Here is a 16,981-nt window from a genome sequence, read left to right as displayed (position 1 = left end):
GCAGCAGAGCCCTGGCAACTTGGGCTGATGGTCCAGATGGCATTCACTGTGGCTGGCATGGCTGCAAGTGCTGGACGTACCTCACTGCAGGTTCAATGGCACTAGTAATGCCAAGCACTCCAGCCTGACATCATTTCTAGCTGCTTGTTTTTGTAAGATAAAATAGTTTTTGGAGGGTGCTCAGAACCAACATGATTTCTAAGCTCTGTGATGGTTTCAATGAGGTGCTACAACAGCACAGAATTGTAAGCAGATTGGTCTAACCAAAAGCTCAGAGAAATAGTTGTGCTGGGCAGGTGGCGAGGTGGCTCAAGCCTGTAATCCTAGCTACTTAGGAGGCTAAGATCTGAGGATCAAGGTTCGAAGCTGAAGCCAGCCCAGGCACAAAAGGACCTGAGACTCTTATCTTAATTAACCTCTAGAAAATGGAAAGTGGGGCTTGGCTCAAGGGTAGGGCAGTAGCCTTGAACTGAAGAGCTCAGGGACAGTGCTCAGGCCGAGTTCAGGGCCCAAGACCCACAATAAATAAATAAATTAAAAAAAAAAAAAAGTTGCCTCTGATTCAGGTGCCTGTGGATGACTGCCTGTAATCCTAACTCCTCAGGAGATTCGAAGATACCCACTCAAAGCCAGCCTGGGCAGAGAAGTTTGTGAGATTCAATCTCTTTATTAACTACCGAAGAAGCAGCAAGTGGAGCTGGGGCTCAGAGTGGTAGAGTACTAGCCTTGACAGGAAAAAACAAACTCAGGGACAGTGCTCAGACCCTGAGTTTAGCTCCATAACTAACAGAAAAAAAAAGTTGCCTTTGATGCCAATTCATTGGTATAAAAATGATACTCGTAGCTTTATTGCTTCAGAGTAGCCAACTGCATGGGCCTTTACTGAGAAGGCATAAAGAAGGGTTGGGAAATGTTGCTGTGGCCTCCTTAGAACAGTTGCTTTAATTTTAATGCACATCTATTTGAAAAAAAACCCTTTTTTCTTTTTCTTTTATTTTGGTCGGTCGTGGGGCTTGAACTCTGGGTCTGAGCAATGCCTCCTGAGTAGCTAGGGTTACAGGCACGAGCCACTGATGACCAGCCCATTTTTCTTAATAAAGAAAATAACAAAACACAATAACAATCACAATTAGCATTAACATATCTGTTAATAACCGAATTTACAAGCCTGGCAATAGTGGCTCGCGTCTGTAATCCTAGCTACTCAGTAGGCTGAGAGCTGAGGATTGTGGTTCAATGCCAGGTGGGGTAGGAAACTGAAAATAGATGGACTGGGTTCAGGGGAGCCTAGGCAAGAAGAGACACCCTATCTTAACAATCCCCAGCAAAAAACATGGCTGGAAGTGTGGCTCTGGTATGGTGCCTGCCTAGCAACCTGGAAATCCAGAGTTCAAAGCCCAGTAGCATCAAAAGAACAATTAAAAAGGCTGTGATATGGACATGGCAATGGAAATATAAACATAACTATGTAGACATAAAGACCTGTTACTCTATAAACATGTTTACTTCATAAATTAATGTTTCTACGACATCCAAACCCTTAGCCTAATTTTGATTAAGTTCTAAAAACTAACTTCTTGAACACTTGTTTGTTAAACTTGTCATTTGAAAAATGATGTAAAAATCAATGTTAATAAATTCTTTAATAAAAAAAAGGCTGTGATTGTTAGCTCAGTGATAGAATGTTTGCCTGGTACATAAAAGGTCTTAGGTTCAAGCTCTAATACTGTAAAAAATTAAAAAAAATTAATTTGAAATTATATATATTTTTTACTTCACCATGATAATTTTTCAGTCCCTATGTATCTATACCTAATCCTTTAAAAATATTTTTGGCAAGTTGTAGGGCTTGAAATGGGCAGCGTCTCTGAGATTTTCTGTTCAAGACTAGTAGTATATCATTTTGAATCACAGTTCTGGTGATTAATTGAGTAAGAGTCTCATGGAATTTTTCTGCCTGGGCTGGTCTGAACATGATTCTCACATCTCAGTCTGCTAAGTAGCTAGGATTATAGGCATGAGCCACCAGCACCCACATACCTCAATCTTCTTAAGTTTTTCACCACAGGAACATACTATACAATTTAGCATTTGTTAGTGATGAATACTTTCTTAAAATAAAGTCACATTTCATAAAGTAGAAAATTATTTTCCAGATAATGTTAGCATGGTAAAAAGTTAGGAAACTTGAAAACTTAATTATGGTCTTTTTAATTAAAAAGAAATTAGCCATGTGGCACACAGTAAGGTACGGATAAAGGATATATCTTTCACCCACATAGACTCCCCAGGCACGGGAACACAGTAGAATGTCTGTCTTTCCAATGTGGTAGATCGTGGAGAATTTAAATCAAGTTCTTGTTGAGGCTGTGGCATACACAAAAGTATTTTTAAATTCTTGAGAAAAACAAATTCAGAAAGATCAACTAAATTTTGCTACTTATAAAACCATAGTAAACACATAATTGCAAAGCTAATTTAAACTGGGAGCCAGTACCTCATTCCTGAAAATTATGGTTCAAAACTAGCTCAAGCAGGGGCCGGGAGTTTGGCCTAGTGGTAGAGTGCTTGCCTAGCATGCACAAATACCCGGGTTCGATTCCTCAGTACCACATACATAGAAAAAAGCTGGGAGTGGTGCTGAGGCTCAAGTGGTAGAGCTCTAGCCTTGAGAAAGTCCAAGGACAGTGCTCAGGCCCTGAGCCCAAGCCCAAGACTGGCAAAAAAAAAAAAAAAAAAAAAAAAAAAAAGTAGCTCAAGCAGAAAATTCCAAGAGATTCTTATTCCTCAAATATTGAGCAAAAACCTGCAAGCAGACGTATGGCTCAAGTGGTAGAGTACCACCTTAAATGACAAAGCTAAGTAAGAATAATACAAGGCCATAAATTCAAGTTCTATTACTAGAATGTGCATACTAGACACAGACACACACATGTTAATTTAATTAACTAGCAACTAATTTCAAACTACCACTTGTTGTGCTTCATTTTTGAGGCAGGGTTTGCTTACTATATAGCCTAGGCTGGCCTAAAACTCATGGTGCCCTAAGTCAGTCTTCAGATGTTCAGGGTGGTAAAGGTGTGTACACCAGGCCTGACTTTTCATAATATTGTTTTATGAAAGGAAAATTGACTAAATTCATTTCAAATGGAATAATCAAAACATTGTGTCTCTCAAACCCCTAATACAGTTGATTCTAGGTTACAAAACTCAAACTTTTCAGAGGAAAATTGGAGGTGGGGATGTACTCAGTGACAGAGCACTTGCCTAGCTTGCATAAAGCCCTAGGCTTGACCCTAAGACAGACACACACCAAACCCCTAAGATTCTGAATCTACACAACAGAGAACTAGACCTACAACACAGGTCCTTCCATGGAGACCTCAACTTCCTACTGAGGCGTTGCCTGAACCCCTGACTACTCAGTCTCGATAGTGACCCTTGCTTTCCTTCAATAGTCCACAGTTAAGAGTCTGGGTTTCCATAGAAACACATGAAAAACACAAGGAGTAAATTATGGGGAGATTTTTTGTTAATTTATTTTGACATGTTAATCATTCCTACTATTAAACTTGAAATAACATTAAAACATCCCTAGCTATTGCACCAAAAATACAGAGCAGGTGTGAGATTTAAATTAAACTTAACTCTGCAGCCTGTTTTGCTATCAGAAAATCAACACTGGGACAAATAAGATAGATTCCAAGCCTTGAGTGAGGCCTAGAGGTAGAGTGCTTGCCTAGCATGCATGAAGCCCAGGGTTTGATTCCTTGGAACCATATAAAAGCTGGAAGTGGCGCTGTGGCTCAAGTGGTAGAGCACTAGCCTTAAGAAAGCCCAAGGACAGCGCCCAGGTCCCGACTAAGCTCCACAACTGGCAAAAAAAAAAAAAAAGAGACAGATTCCTGTAGTTCCTCCATACTTTTTTGTCTAGTAAGTTTCTAGCTCAGGCCTATTCTTTTCTAGCTACCTTTATAAGCACAGTCTGCTTTCTTCTCCCACTGCTTGTAAATTTCTTTCATCATTTTTTTTCACCAATGGAAAGATGGTTAGAAACTGTATGTGTATATTTTAAACTAAAGGTTTGGCTCAGTGATAGAACATATGCTTAGCATGTGTAACAACTGGATTCAATCCCCCATATCCTCAAAATAAATTTTTTAAAAAGCAAGATTTAATTATTTTGAGGGTACCGTCCCAGGGCTTGAACTCAGGGTTTGGGCACTGTCTGAACTTTTATTCTCAAGGCTAGCAGTTGAGCCACAGCTCCACTGAATCTCAGGAACTTTTCTGCCCGGGGTTGGCTTTGAACCAGAGTACTCTGATCTCAGCCTCCTGAGTAGCTAGGATTACAAATGTGAGCTACCAGAACTCAGTTTAATTAATTTTTGAGCAATTGCTAGGTCTAAGTTATTTCTCTTTCACTGAAAGCAAAAATTATGTTATACATACATACATACATACACATATATAGGTATTGAGAAAAGATTTTGTTGTTTATAGTATTTTACCTCTGACAAGGGTAGGAAACCTTTTTTGTGCAAGGGCTATTTAGATATTTACAGCATCACTGTGGCCCTTACAAAATTATGAATAGCGGCAGACTGTATTGGGAAGTTGACAAAAAGCATTTCATGTCTTTTCCATTGTATACAGCCAAAGGCCTAGACATACTATATCCCTGTTCTAAAACATTTGTCATCTTCTTTTATTGGTGCTAGTTACTGGCTTTAAACCCAGTCTCTCACTCTTGCTTAGTTTTTCTGTTCAAGGGATGGCATTGCATCATATGTACACTTTGGACTTTTTACTGGTTAAGTGGAGTCTTTCAATTTGTCTACCTGGGCTGGGTTAGAACTAAGGTCCTCATATCTCAGCCTGCAAAGTAGTTAGGATTACAGGCATGAGCCACTGGCACCCAGTTATAACAGATCTTTAAAAGATAAATAATAAGAAAATCACAACAGAAATACTCTTAAATAAAATTAGATTATATTCATATAAGTTTTTAAAGACTTGTTTACATTTAAGACAAATAATTTGAAGACAAACCAAAAGATAAATAAATCTCATTTAGGGAAAATCATATTATTACAAAATGCTTTATACATCTTAAAGATACATACCCCACACTCTGCTATATCTCTATATTTTCCAAAATGAAGAACCTACAATTCAAAAACAAAGGATAACATTATTGCATCAGTATAATTAATAACATACTAATAAGGAGAAAGTTCCACAGAAAAATCAGTACATACGCGTGCTTTTGTGTTCTGGTTAACCGTTTCATAAACTCCCATGTAAAATTCAGGGTCAAACATATCCTGAATCATGCAGCGAAATTTTACAAAACTATTAGGCTTCAAATAATGAAGAGGAACTTCATTCAATGATGGTACCTTTAAAGCAAACAGATAATAAAATATCCTGTCTATAAAATCTAGGCACTTGTGCACACATGTGAGCAAATCCCCCCACTCTCAGACACAGTTACTCTACACACTCAAAATCAAGGCCTATTACAAAGTCAAATGCTCTCAATGGCCAATATACTATAACTGCTGGACAAAAGAAGTTTCCCCCAAAGAGGTCTATGGGATAGAGATCATACGACAGTAATTTATTTTAATTTTTTTTGCCAGTCCTGGGCTTGAGCTCAGGGCCTGAGCACTGTCCTTGGTCTTTCTCAAGGCTAGAGCTCTACCACTTGAGCCTCAGCACCACTTCCGGCTTTTTTCTATGTATGTGGTACCGAGGAATCGAACCCGGGTCTTCATGCATGCTAGGCAAGCACTTTAACCACTAGGCCAAACTCCCGGCCACGACAGTAATTTAAAAGGACGCTTTGCTTTGAATCCTTTTCAATGAGCAGACATGCATTTACTTTGATGAGTTCCTCTTAAAATTCATTCACCATAATTCTTTTAAATGAAGGTAAAGGAACAAAGGCAACAGAAGCTCTTATAGCCAGTTTCCTAGGAAATAAGTCATTTACTGCCACCTAGAGGCAAAAAGTGGAAATATTTAATTGCATGAACTTGTGACTTCTTTTTTAAAACGTACTTGGAATGTAAGCATACTTTTAACTATATTTTAAAATTACACGTGGATTACTGCTCTACTGTAAAAACTATAGCCCACACAACCCTCTTCCCCTAAAATAGCCAAACACATACCCATTTAGGAGCATTATTTTCCTTTAGCTTTTCCTTAAAGTATTCAATAACTTTCTTTTCCCAGTCAGGATTAACTCCATTTTGGGCTGAAAGAGAAATACAGTTTTCAGAGGTAAAGATACAATATACAATAACAGACCAGGTCCTGGTAAGTCACTCATTAGGTCACTCAGAGCAGAACTGAAATTTGCTGTTGTGATAAAGACATACATGGCAGCGTCTGTGGCCCCAGGGTCACTTAAGACACTGCCCCACAGAGTGCTGGGCTCTACAGACTCAGTTGCCAGTAGCTGCAGAGGACAGGGCTGGCCTCATAGAGCAGCAAGAACTTTACAACACCCCTCCCTGCATCAGCTATTTATGTAGATTAAAAACAAACCCAAGAACAACCTTGCAATGAAAAGCAGCTTTGTAAACATAAATCACACACAGCTTATGGACAGGAATTGAAGTCCTGCTGGCATCTGGTTTCATCCTAGTGAAATTTTTGGTTTACAGAACTATAAAATAGGGGCCGGGAGTGTGGCCTAGTGGTAAAGTGCCTAGCATGAACAAAATTCTGAGTTTGATTCCTTGGTACCACATACACAGAAAAAGCCTTTAGTGGTGCTGTGGCTCAAGTGGTAGAGCACTAGCTTTGAGAAAGTTCAAGGGCAGTACATAGGCCCTCAATTCAAGCCCTGGGGCTGGCAAAACAAACAACAAAAAAACTATAAAATAATAAATCGGGGCCAGGTGTGTGGCCTAGTGGTACAGTGCTTGCCTAGCATGCAAGAAGCCCTAGGTTTGATTTCTAGGTACCACATACACAGGAAGAAGCCAGAAGTGGTGTTGTGGCCTAAATGGTAAAGCCTTAGCCTTGAGAAAGCTCAGTGAGAGTGCCCAGGCCCCCAGTTCAAGCCCCAAGACTGGCAAAATAAAATAATAAATCCATTGTCTTAAGTTTGTTGTAATCATTTGTAGCAGATATAGGAAGGTAACAGTAACACAGTGATGCTTGCAGAACTGATCTAATTGACCAAAATTGCTGTTTATAGCAGTAATTGTTTATACTAACTTTTCAGAGAATAAGAAAGAAAAAAATAAAGCTAAGGGCAGACAAAAAAAGAACACAAAATCAATACACTAATTAATATTAGAATTGATCAATTTTCTGATAAGTCTACTTAGGAAAGAAATTAAAAAAAGAAAATCAGAAATACAAATATGAGAAAAATCAAAACACAATATCAAGGGGAAAAGTACAAATAGAGTAAAAGACAAAATGAATGGCAAAAGGGGAAATGCCATGGATAATGGAAATACCCACAACTTGGTAAAATGTCATAAAGTATGGACCAATACAAATTTGAGTGAAGTACACTAATTTCTGAAAGAATATATATTTACCCCAAACTCACAGAAGATCAGTAGATTGCGTTTTCATTTTCAACACATTTTTGTCAAACAATGTTTCTAATCTCAGTAAGAGAAACAGAGGAAACAGTAGCTAACCATTCCTCCTAGTCTCATGAAGTCCGAGGAGAATTTACAAAGTTGCAGGCCAATTTCACAAACGATAAACATGAAAAATTCTGTATAAAATTTTAGTTAAGCTAGGCATCATAGTACACGCTTAACAGTCCAGGCTACTTGACAATCACCTGAGCCCAGGAATGGGGCAAAATAAATATGCTATGAAAAAAAAACTTAAGAATCTCAGCACCGGGAGAGAAATTCAAACAAAAGGATTGTGAGACAGGCTGGGAGTTTAGGCCCTGAATTCAAGCCACAGGACTGGCAAAAAAAAAAGGATTCCAAGTTTGAGGCTAGCCTAGGCTACAAACTAAGACACCGTCTTAAAAATGGAGAAAAAAAATGATGACCAAGTAGTACTACCTCAAACAACAAAGCAGTCTGTTATCAGGAAATGATAGTGGTTGATGGTGGTAGAACACTAAAAATACACTAAAAACCACTAAAATATATGTTTCAAGTAAAAAACAAACTAAAGCGCAGTTAAAAGTACTTACGTCAATGGGTACAAATTCAGTATCATTTTTTTTTTGCCAGTCCTGGGACATGAACTCAGGACTTGGGCACTGTCCTTGGTGTTTCTCAAGGCTAGCGCTCTACCACTTGAGCCTTCGCATCACTTCTGGCTTTTTCTGTGTATGTGGTACAGAAGAATCAAACCCAAGTCTTTGTGCATGGTAGGCAAGCACTCTACCACTAGGCCAAACTCCCAGCCCTCATCATGCTTGTTTTTTAAATTTCTTTGGCAGTACTGGGTTTTGAACTCACTTGGCAAGCATTCTACTGCTGAGCCTTACCTCCAGCCTTGGATATTTTCTTTCTTTTTTCTTTGCCAATCCTGGGGCTTGAACTTAGGGCCTGGGCACTGTCCTTGGGCTTTCTCAAGGCTAGCTCTCTGCCACTTGAGCCACAACACCACTTCCTGCCTTTTCTCTTTATGTACGGAGGAATCAAACCCATGGCTTTATGTATGCTATGCAAGCACTTTACCACTAAGCCACATTCCCAGCCTAAAAACCAGATCAAGGGGCTAGGAATTTGGACTAGTGGTAGAATGCTTGCCTTAACATGCATGAAGACCCAGGTTCAATTCTTTAGTACCTGCCCATCTCTACCATACAACTGTGCTTTTTTTTTCTTTTAAAATGTGAGGTGGTCTGGTTAGATATAATTAAACAACTTTAAATATAACCAAAAATAATGATCCGGTTCAGCCAATACTTTAAACACAGGCTTTCTTTCCCTGTCTCTATCATGGTAGATCAAGGTGAAAAGGAGAACCCTATGTGGAAGCTTCCAGTCCCAAGCTCTGCCTCAACCTGTGCTGGGGAGAGTAGAAACAGGCCGACCTGCCTGGGCAGGCAAGGTGCTGGAGCAGCTCACAGGGCAGACCCCAGTTATTTCCAAAGCTAGATAACACTGTCAGATCCTTTGTTATCAGGAGAAATGAAGAAATCCTGGAGAAGGGTCTGAAGGTGTGGTTTGGGGATCCAGGAATACACTGACCTGGGCATCAAGTATGACCCAAGCATTGGTATCTACGTCTTGGACTTCTCTGTGGTGCTGAGTAGGCCAGGTTTCAGCATGGCAGACAAGAAGTGCAGGACAAGCTGCATCGGGGCCAAACACAGACTCAGCAAAGAGGAGGCCATGCACTAGTTCTATCAGAAGTATGATGGGATCATCCTGCCTGGCAAATAAATCCCCCTTTCTACCCAAAGGCCAATAAAATGCTCTCAATGAAAAAGAAAATAAAGTAAAAACAGTAAGAGAGATCAGAATTGCTAAGTATTCCTCTTCTTTTCCCTCGCCCTGTCCATGCTTGTACTGGACAGGAACTCAGGGCCAAGCTCTCCCTTGCCTTCTTTGCTCAAGTCTGGCACTCTACCACTTGAACCATTCCTACTCCAGGCATTTTGCTGTTTAATGGGAGATAATAATCTCATGGACTTTTCCTGCCCAGCCTGGCTTTGAATAGTGATCCTCAGATCTCAGCCTCCTCAGTAGCTAGATCACATACAGGAGCGAGGCGCCAGTGCCCAAGTGTCTTCTTCATTGTAAAATTAAAAGTAATCCTGACTGGGCATGGTGGCACAGGCCTGTAATGCTGGCTACTAAGAGGCTGAGGCAAGAGGATGGTTTGAACCCTATAGTTACAGGCCAGATTGGGCTACAAACAGTGAGATCCTAACTTGAACAAAGCACCTGGGTGCCAGTGGCTCACGTTTGTAATGCTAGCTATCCAGGAGGCTGATATCTGAGGACTGGGGTTCAAAGCCAGCGCAGGCAGGAAAGCCCAAGAAATTCTGATCTCTAATTAACCAGTAAAAAGCTGGAAGTGGAGCTGTGGCTAAAGTATTGTCCTTAAAACACAGGAACTCAGGGATAGCGCTAAGAGCCTGAGTTCAAGCCTCAGGATTGGTGTACATGCACACATGCCTGTGCACACATTCAGTTAAATAATTCAAGTAACAGTGAAAAAATAATTTTTGAACTCTGGGCCTGGGTGCTCTCCCTGAGTGACTTCAGTTCAAGGCTACCGCCCTACCCCTTGAGCCACCGTGCCACTTCCTAATCTTTTTTTTTTTTTTAAAGTTAAGGTTCTTGCCTTAAAGGAAGCAATTGGATTTGGATTGGTAATAAATAATCACAGTAGAGATTATGCCATCAATATCACATATAATGAACTCCATATGATCTGAATTATATTCCTAAATGTTTAAACCCCAGGTCTTGATACTCTAGTTAGGAATTAGAAATAAACTACTAAAGACATTTAATAAAAGCTGATAGGGAAAAATTTATATATGAGCAACTATAAAATGGAAGATATAAATTCAAAACATGCTGGCTTACAAAGACGAAATATTGGCTACCTACACGATTTCAAAATATCTTACCTGAACAAGAATGAAGTTTTACATGTGAAAGTAACTCATATCTGGTACAATCATATTCTCTCGATTAACATGAGAACTGCCCACCTTAAACTGAGGTTTGTGGCCAGACACCCAATTTACACCCCTAATCAGTCTCTTCACTGTTGCTGTTCAATAAATGTCTACCGAGCATTTTTAACGTGCCAGGCGTACTTTGGACAATGCATATAGAGCGATGAACAATGCAGACACAGTCCCTGAGAGTGCAGAGTCAAAAGCTAGCAAAAGAACCCAAGAAACAGGCCATTTCAATGATGCTTCACATGCTAATTTTTCAGTGACGTAAACCAAACAAGTAACATGAAGCAGGCTGTACCTAACCTAACCTGGCTTCTAAGGACAAGATTTAAACAATAAAGTGAACTAACTTGGCACACTAAATAGCAAGTGCAGAGGACCTACAGGTGTGGCTCAAAATTACAGAACTGAGGGAGGGCACTGAAGGCCACATAGGAGAGTATAAGAGAAGTCTGTGAGCCAAGCAGGGGTGAAACCAACAAGGGCCTCACAGGCCCCTTTAAAAAGGTCTGGATAAGCTACTAAGAGCTAATGAGATACTAATGGGAAGATGTCCTGGAGGACTTCGTCCCAGTATGGAGAAAGGAACATGCAAGATAGGAACTAACATAGACCTGTATTTGTGATCCTAGTTTTGGAGATGAAGATCATGGAAGTTTTTGTTTTGGCCAGTTCCGGCAGCAATGCTTGAGCCTCACCACCACTTCCAACTTTTTTCTGTGTATGTGGTACAGAGGAATTGAACCCAGGTCTTCGTGCATGCTAGGCAAGCATTCCTGGCCCCTCAAGAGAATTTTAAGAACCAGTTCTATGAAGATATAATGTCAGAATTCAGATTCTGAAAAACAATACTAAGTCGGTGATGATCAAAAACCTAGTATCACATACTCAAAGTACTCCGGAGCTATACTGTCCATAAGCTGCTTCTATTTTTTTTTCTCGTGGGTTATAGGGCTTGAAGTCTGGGCCTGAGCACTGTCCCTGAGCTCTTCAGCTCAAGGCTACAGCCCTACCCCTTGAGCCTCAATCCCACTTCCCATTTTCTAGAGGTTAATTTAGGTAAGAGTCTCTTGAACTTTAGTGCCCAAGCTGGCTTTGAACCTTGATCCTCAGATCTCAGCCTCCTGAGTGTCTACGATTACAAGCAAACACCACTGGCACTCCACAAGAGTTGGTGTGTGTGTGCGTGTGTGTGTGTGATGTGTCCAGAGGCCTGGACTCAACGCACAGGCAGGCACTGTCCCTGTGCTTTTGTACTCAAGACTAGTACACTCCCACTAGAGCCACACCTCCAGTCCCTGATATTTTGGTAGTTACTTGGAAATAGCAGCCTCCCACAAGTTCCTGCCCTGGCTGGCTTTGAATTGAGATCTCAAGATCTCAGCCTACCGAGGCTTGGGCTACTGGAGCCTGACTGAGGGTTTTTGTTTTGTTTTAAAATATGGTTTTAGTATTAAGGTGTTGTACAGAGGGGTTACCATTTCATAAGTTAGGTAATGAGCATACTTCTGTTTTTGAACACTGTCACTCCTTCCTTCGTCGTCCCCCCCCCCTTCTCCCTCCCGTCCCTGACCACAAGTTACACACAGCTCATTTCAGAGTTTAATCAACAAGGTTGTTAGTATTCATTGGCTATGATCTGGCTCTCTAGCCAGCCTTCCACTCTGCTGCCTCTCATGACAGTCTGGGAAACCAAATTAACTAGTTAGAGAGGCAAACCCGAAAAACTGCGGCGGGAACATTAGAGGCACCTCAGTAAGAAATAAATTCCTTAACTTTGGTTTTGGCTGCGATCGCGTCTAGCGTCTTACCTCCCCGTCTTCTCCCCGGTATCCCGGAGGGTAGCATGGGGTTTCTTGTGTGGTTTTTTTGGGGGGAGAGCTGGGTAACGTAAGCAGTAAACCCCCTTACAGGCTAAACACACGTTGCACCAAGGGCGACAGCCCCAGCCCCTCAGGACCAGCTAGGGACAGTCTGCAGCTCAACGCCGGCGCCAGTCAGGTGCGGCGACCTGGCCACCACGTAATGCCGAGTCTCACTCCAGAGAGCCGGGACGGGGTGGGGATCAAAGGCCCAGTGCGCGGGGGACGAGGTGTCCCTTGGCCAAGGCGTACCCTTCCCGGCAAGGCAGCCCCGCGGAGCGACCCGGGGGAGCAGGGCACCTTCCCCCGCTGGCTCCGGCACCACAGCGCAGGTTCTGAAGCCAGCCGGGCAGAACGCACGGCCCAGCCCCGGCCCTGAGCTCCGAGGGCGCGGGCGCCGGCGGGGTCCGTGCCACGACGGGGCGGGCGGGCGGGCGAGCACGCCCCCGGCACACCGGAAGTTTTGAACTGTCCTGCGGGTTCTCCCCGGCCGAGCGGCTCTCCACCGCCCCGGCCCCGGGATCCCGGATCTCGCCGGGTCCGCGGCTCCGGGGCCGGGAGACCGGCGAGGAGCCAGGCCGCCGTCCGTCCCCGCGAGGGCGCGCCGCGGCGTCCCCGCCGACGGCGAGGCGGCCCCGGGCAGGTGGCGGCACCTGCAGCCCGGCCGAGGTGCTGCGAGCCGGGGGCCGCCAGGCCGCGGGGCCCGCGCGCGCGCGCGAGCGCCCGCAGGGGACCCCGCGTGGGGCGGCGGCACCGCGGCGCCGGCCGGCCGGGCCGCCCGCCCCGGCGCCGCGCCACTCACCAAAGAAGCCCTGCACGATCCCGAGCGGGTGGCTGAGCCAGTCCTCTCCGCAGGGCATGTCGCCGAGGGCCGCGGCCGGCCCGCGGGCCTCCGCACCGGCTCGGCCGCTCCTCGTCTGCGCCGTCCCGCGCGCGGCGGGCCTCGGGGCGCGGCCGCTGCGGCGGCGGACGCCGGGGAAGTGCTGACGACCGCGGGCGCGGCGCTCCGGCCCCAGCCTCCACTTCGCACAATGGCGGGAAACAGGCGCCGCCGACCGCGCTGCCGGCGACCTGGGTGGAGCTCGAGGCGGGAGGGGTGGCGGGAGCGCGCGGCGCGGCCCCGGCGGGCACGGGGAGCGCGCGGCGCGGTCCCGGCGGCGCGAGGGGCGGAATGGGGCGGGGTCGCGACGGGACGCCCGCCCTCTGGGACAACCGGCTGTGGCACGCGGGGCGGGCGGGCGGCGGGGGCGCGCAGCGCGGCCCTGCCGGAGGGGCGCGGCCCCAGCGGGGAGGCAGGCGGAGGGGCGGGGAGGGGAGGGAGGGACAGGCGCGGTCCCGCGGGTGGGGGCGGGGCCTCGACGGGGCGACCGCCATCTTGGAGACGGGCAGAAGAAGGGCAACGCGGCGGCTCCGCGAGCTGAGCCGGGCCGGGCGGGCCGAGGGCGGCGCGTGGCCGGGCGTCTGGGCGCCTACACCGGGGCCGAGGAGTGCCGGCCCCAGGCGGCCTCGGGGGGCGGCTGCCCCTCCACCTCCTCTCCGCACCCGCGCTTTGCTGCGTGCGTGTGTGGGGGGCTCGGGGTGTCGGGGTGTCGGGGTGGGGTGGGGGTGTGTCTGGGTGCGCACGCCTGCGGCTGGCCCGTGGGACTGCGAGTGTTTGGGGCCCGCCTGGGCGGCATTGTGGGGTGCTGATCTGAGCACCTCGTGTGCTGAGCTCTGCGCTCCCCCTGGAGCCGCCTCCAGTGCCTCTGCCCGCCCGCCTCCCTTCCTCCTTCCCTTCCTTTCCGCACCTTGGTTGCTTTCAGCCCAAGATAACCTTAATGTTAGTCGGAGGGATGACTGCACAGACCCTGGGAGATGCTCTTGCCGCCCATCCCATTTGGACAAAGTTCAGGGATGGCCTGGCAGACACCTTGTCTTTTTTTCTAGAGGAAATCGGGTTTTTTTTTGTTTCCTTAATGATATTCTGGTTTACTTCAAAATAGTTTGCTTCAGGTGGGATTTTTTTTGTTCATCATACTTGGCTATTTAAAAAACGTTATTGTAAAGGGTTACGTAGGTCACACATGAATCTTTTTGAACAGTGTTTATGGCTTTTGTGAGTAGAGAAAACAGATGGCTCCCTGCGTTCACTCATCTAGTGGAGACGGTTGCCAAGTCCCTGGTTTTGAATGAGAAACCCTACATTTTAACTTTGTGTCCAGCAATCTGCAAATTAAAGATATGATACGAAATGATCTTAAATCACTAAATTTCAGATCCTCCTTTAGCTGAATTGCAACTATTGATTCAGCAGTGGCAAGTAAGGGAGAGGAAAACTTCATTTTCATTTGGATTAAAATCTCCGTGGACGTTTGTGTGTTGAAGGTTTCATTCTCCAATGCAAAGTTCAGAGTGGGTCTTTGAGTAACTGATTAGATTATAAGGGCTCTGCCCGCATCAACAGGTTAATTCTTGGTTAGATTCTTAACTTGATGGCAACTGGGAAGGGGAACCAAGTTGGAGGAAGAGGGTCACTGGGGATGTGCCTTTAAGGAAATGTGCCTGGTCATCTACTGGCCCTCTCTGCTTCACACTCACCATGAGTTGGGCAGCTTTCCTCTGCTGTTTCTCTTCATGATGTTCTACCTCACCACAGGCACAGAGTGGTGGGACCGAGTCACCAGGAAGCCACAGGGCCGGGAGCATAGCCTAGTAGTAGTGTGCTTGCCTGGTATTCACGAAGCCCTGGGTTCAATTCCTCAGTACCATATGCCCATAAAAAGCCAGCAGGTGGTGCTGTGGCTGAAGTAGAGCTATAATAGGCTGGAGAAAGCTCATGGACAGTGCCTGAGTTCAAGCACCAGGACTGACAAAAAAAAAAAAAAAATCCACAAGCAAAAAGACAGGTCTGGTTCGATTGGTACAGCACTAGCCAGGCAAGCGCAAGAGAGAAAGAAATCCCAGCCTTCAGAAGCTGTAAGACTGCTCTTTTTTTTCATATATTTTTATTGTAATTGATGGGTTACATTATTTATATTCATCAGATAATTGATTCACAAACATTGATACCCTTGCTCTTGTCTTGGTCCCCACTTCCCTACCCCCACCCCCGGCCCCATCTGCTCTTTTATAATCGATGTCAACAATAAAAGATGAAAACCGTGTCCCAAGTTACCCGTCGTGCACTGACCTCATCAGCCTACTGCGGACAGATGGACAAAACTTTCAAATGTAAGATTTTAGAACTCCACCTAGCTTTATCTTAACAGTCCCCCCGCCCGCCCCAACGGCTTAGAAATTTCCAACGTTTTACTGCTTTTCCACCTAGCAACGATAAAGGCCAGGGTTTGAACCCCAACACCGAAAACGGCAGGAGAAGTTACGCTGCGCCGGGGATGGGGGTTTCCGTGAGGGCAGTACCGCCTTCCTTCCTGCTTCCCCGCAGTACTGCAGGCTGTCGGCAGGTGGAACCTTCGCGTTGTTTCTCTTTATCCATTTTGGCCAGTTAAAGCATCCCGTCCAGCAGCGGGTGGTGGGGTAAACCTCCACGCCGCGGTGGGGAGAGCTTCGATCCTGAGGTCCAGGCCGGCCTGGGGTACGGGGAGAGACTCAGAAAAAACCACCAAGGCCCCGCAGCCACGCCCGCGGCGCTTCCACGAAGGGGCCGCGCAATCTAAGGCGTTCGGGGGTCAGTGGGGCTCGGATCCCCAGCCGATGGGAGGATCGAGCCTCTCCCCCTCCCCGTTTCCCGTCGGGTTCCTGCCGCGCCTGCGCAGCCGCTCAGGGCATCACGTGGTCGGCTTCCGGTTGAAGCCAGCGCCGCCATCTTTGTTCCTGGCAGCGCCCGCTACAGGATACTGCAGGAGAGTGTCTGAACTGGAGCTGCGTTGCCTTCCGGTCCCTGTGCGCAAATGCGGAAGTGCGCTGGCCAGAGGTGACTGGTTTCCGGCCCGTGGTGCAGCCCCGGCTTCCCGGAGACGTGTAACGGACTGGGGGCCGCGGCCATGGCCGAGAAGAAGAGTAACGGCGGCGGCGCCTCCACCTCCTCGACGGGGACGAACTTGCTCTTCTCCTCCTCGGCCACGGAGTTCAGTTTCCACGTGCCCTTCATCCCTGTCACTCAGGCCGCGGCCGCCTCGGCCTCTCTGCTCCTGCCCGGAGGTGGGAGAGGGCGTGCTGGGGCGGTGCGGGCGGGGGCGCGGGTCCGGACCCCACGCGCGCCCCGGGTCGCCTGTCGGGGCCGGCGGCGGCGTGAAGGGGCCGGGGACCGAGAGCCCAGCGGCAGGCAGGGCCGGGTGACGGAGCTCGCGCTCCCGGGAAGGAGCCGCCCCCCGACTCCCCCCTCCCCGCCCCAAGTTTTGTGGAGTACTGGAGCAACGCGGTGGGAACCTGCTGGCCGCGGGGTGCGGGCAGGGTTCAGGCTAGACAGTGGCACTGCCCTGGTGCAGGTGGCACGCCGTCCTCGCGGGGACTCCCAGGCTGTCTCCTG

At 46.7% G+C, this 16,981-nt stretch overlaps 2 protein-coding genes and 1 pseudogene across 9 annotated transcripts in view; 2 read left to right on the top strand and 1 right to left on the bottom strand.

The window, feature by feature from the left end:
* Mcmbp (minichromosome maintenance complex binding protein) overlaps positions 1–13,587 on the bottom strand; it is a 31,891-nt gene extending 18,304 nt beyond the window's left edge. For 4 of the 6 annotated variants that reach the window (XM_090345738.1, XM_090345740.1, XM_090345739.1 and 1 more), the window contains exons 1-5: positions 13,316–13,586; positions 6,180–6,265; positions 5,262–5,402; positions 5,127–5,168; positions 2,266–2,367 (exon numbers count right to left, since the gene is read on the bottom strand). In XM_090345738.1, coding sequence (XP_090201864.1) covers positions 2,266–2,367; positions 5,127–5,168; positions 5,262–5,402; positions 6,180–6,265; positions 13,316–13,373 — 429 coding nt within the window. In that variant the 5' untranslated portion in view covers positions 13,374–13,586. Of the gene's footprint in view, positions 1–2,265; positions 2,368–5,126; positions 5,169–5,261; positions 5,403–6,179; positions 6,266–12,462; positions 12,515–13,315 lie in introns of those variants that run through there. The other 2 variants (XM_090345741.1, XM_090345744.1) reach the window with 2 other exon arrangements.
* LOC150053759 (large ribosomal subunit protein uL5 pseudogene) lies at positions 8,949–9,395 on the top strand (annotated as a pseudogene).
* Positions 13,588–16,426: 2,839 nt separating the features above from the next.
* Sec23ip (SEC23 interacting protein) overlaps positions 16,427–16,981 on the top strand; it is a 45,239-nt gene continuing 44,684 nt past the window's right edge. For all 3 annotated transcript variants that reach the window (XM_090345737.1, XM_090345735.1, XM_090345736.1), the window contains exon 1: positions 16,427–16,653. In XM_090345737.1, coding sequence (XP_090201863.1) covers positions 16,497–16,653 — 157 coding nt within the window. In that variant the 5' untranslated portion in view covers positions 16,427–16,496. The remainder of the gene's footprint in view (positions 16,654–16,981) is intronic.

Source organism: Megascapheus bottae, chromosome 15 (assembly GCF_031878675.1).
Source record: "Megascapheus bottae isolate mThoBot1 chromosome 15, mThoBot2.hap1, whole genome shotgun sequence".
In the NCBI taxonomy this organism is placed as follows: Eukaryota; Metazoa; Chordata; class Mammalia; order Rodentia; family Geomyidae; genus Megascapheus; species Megascapheus bottae.
This window is presented reverse-complemented; position numbering and strand designations above follow the sequence as displayed.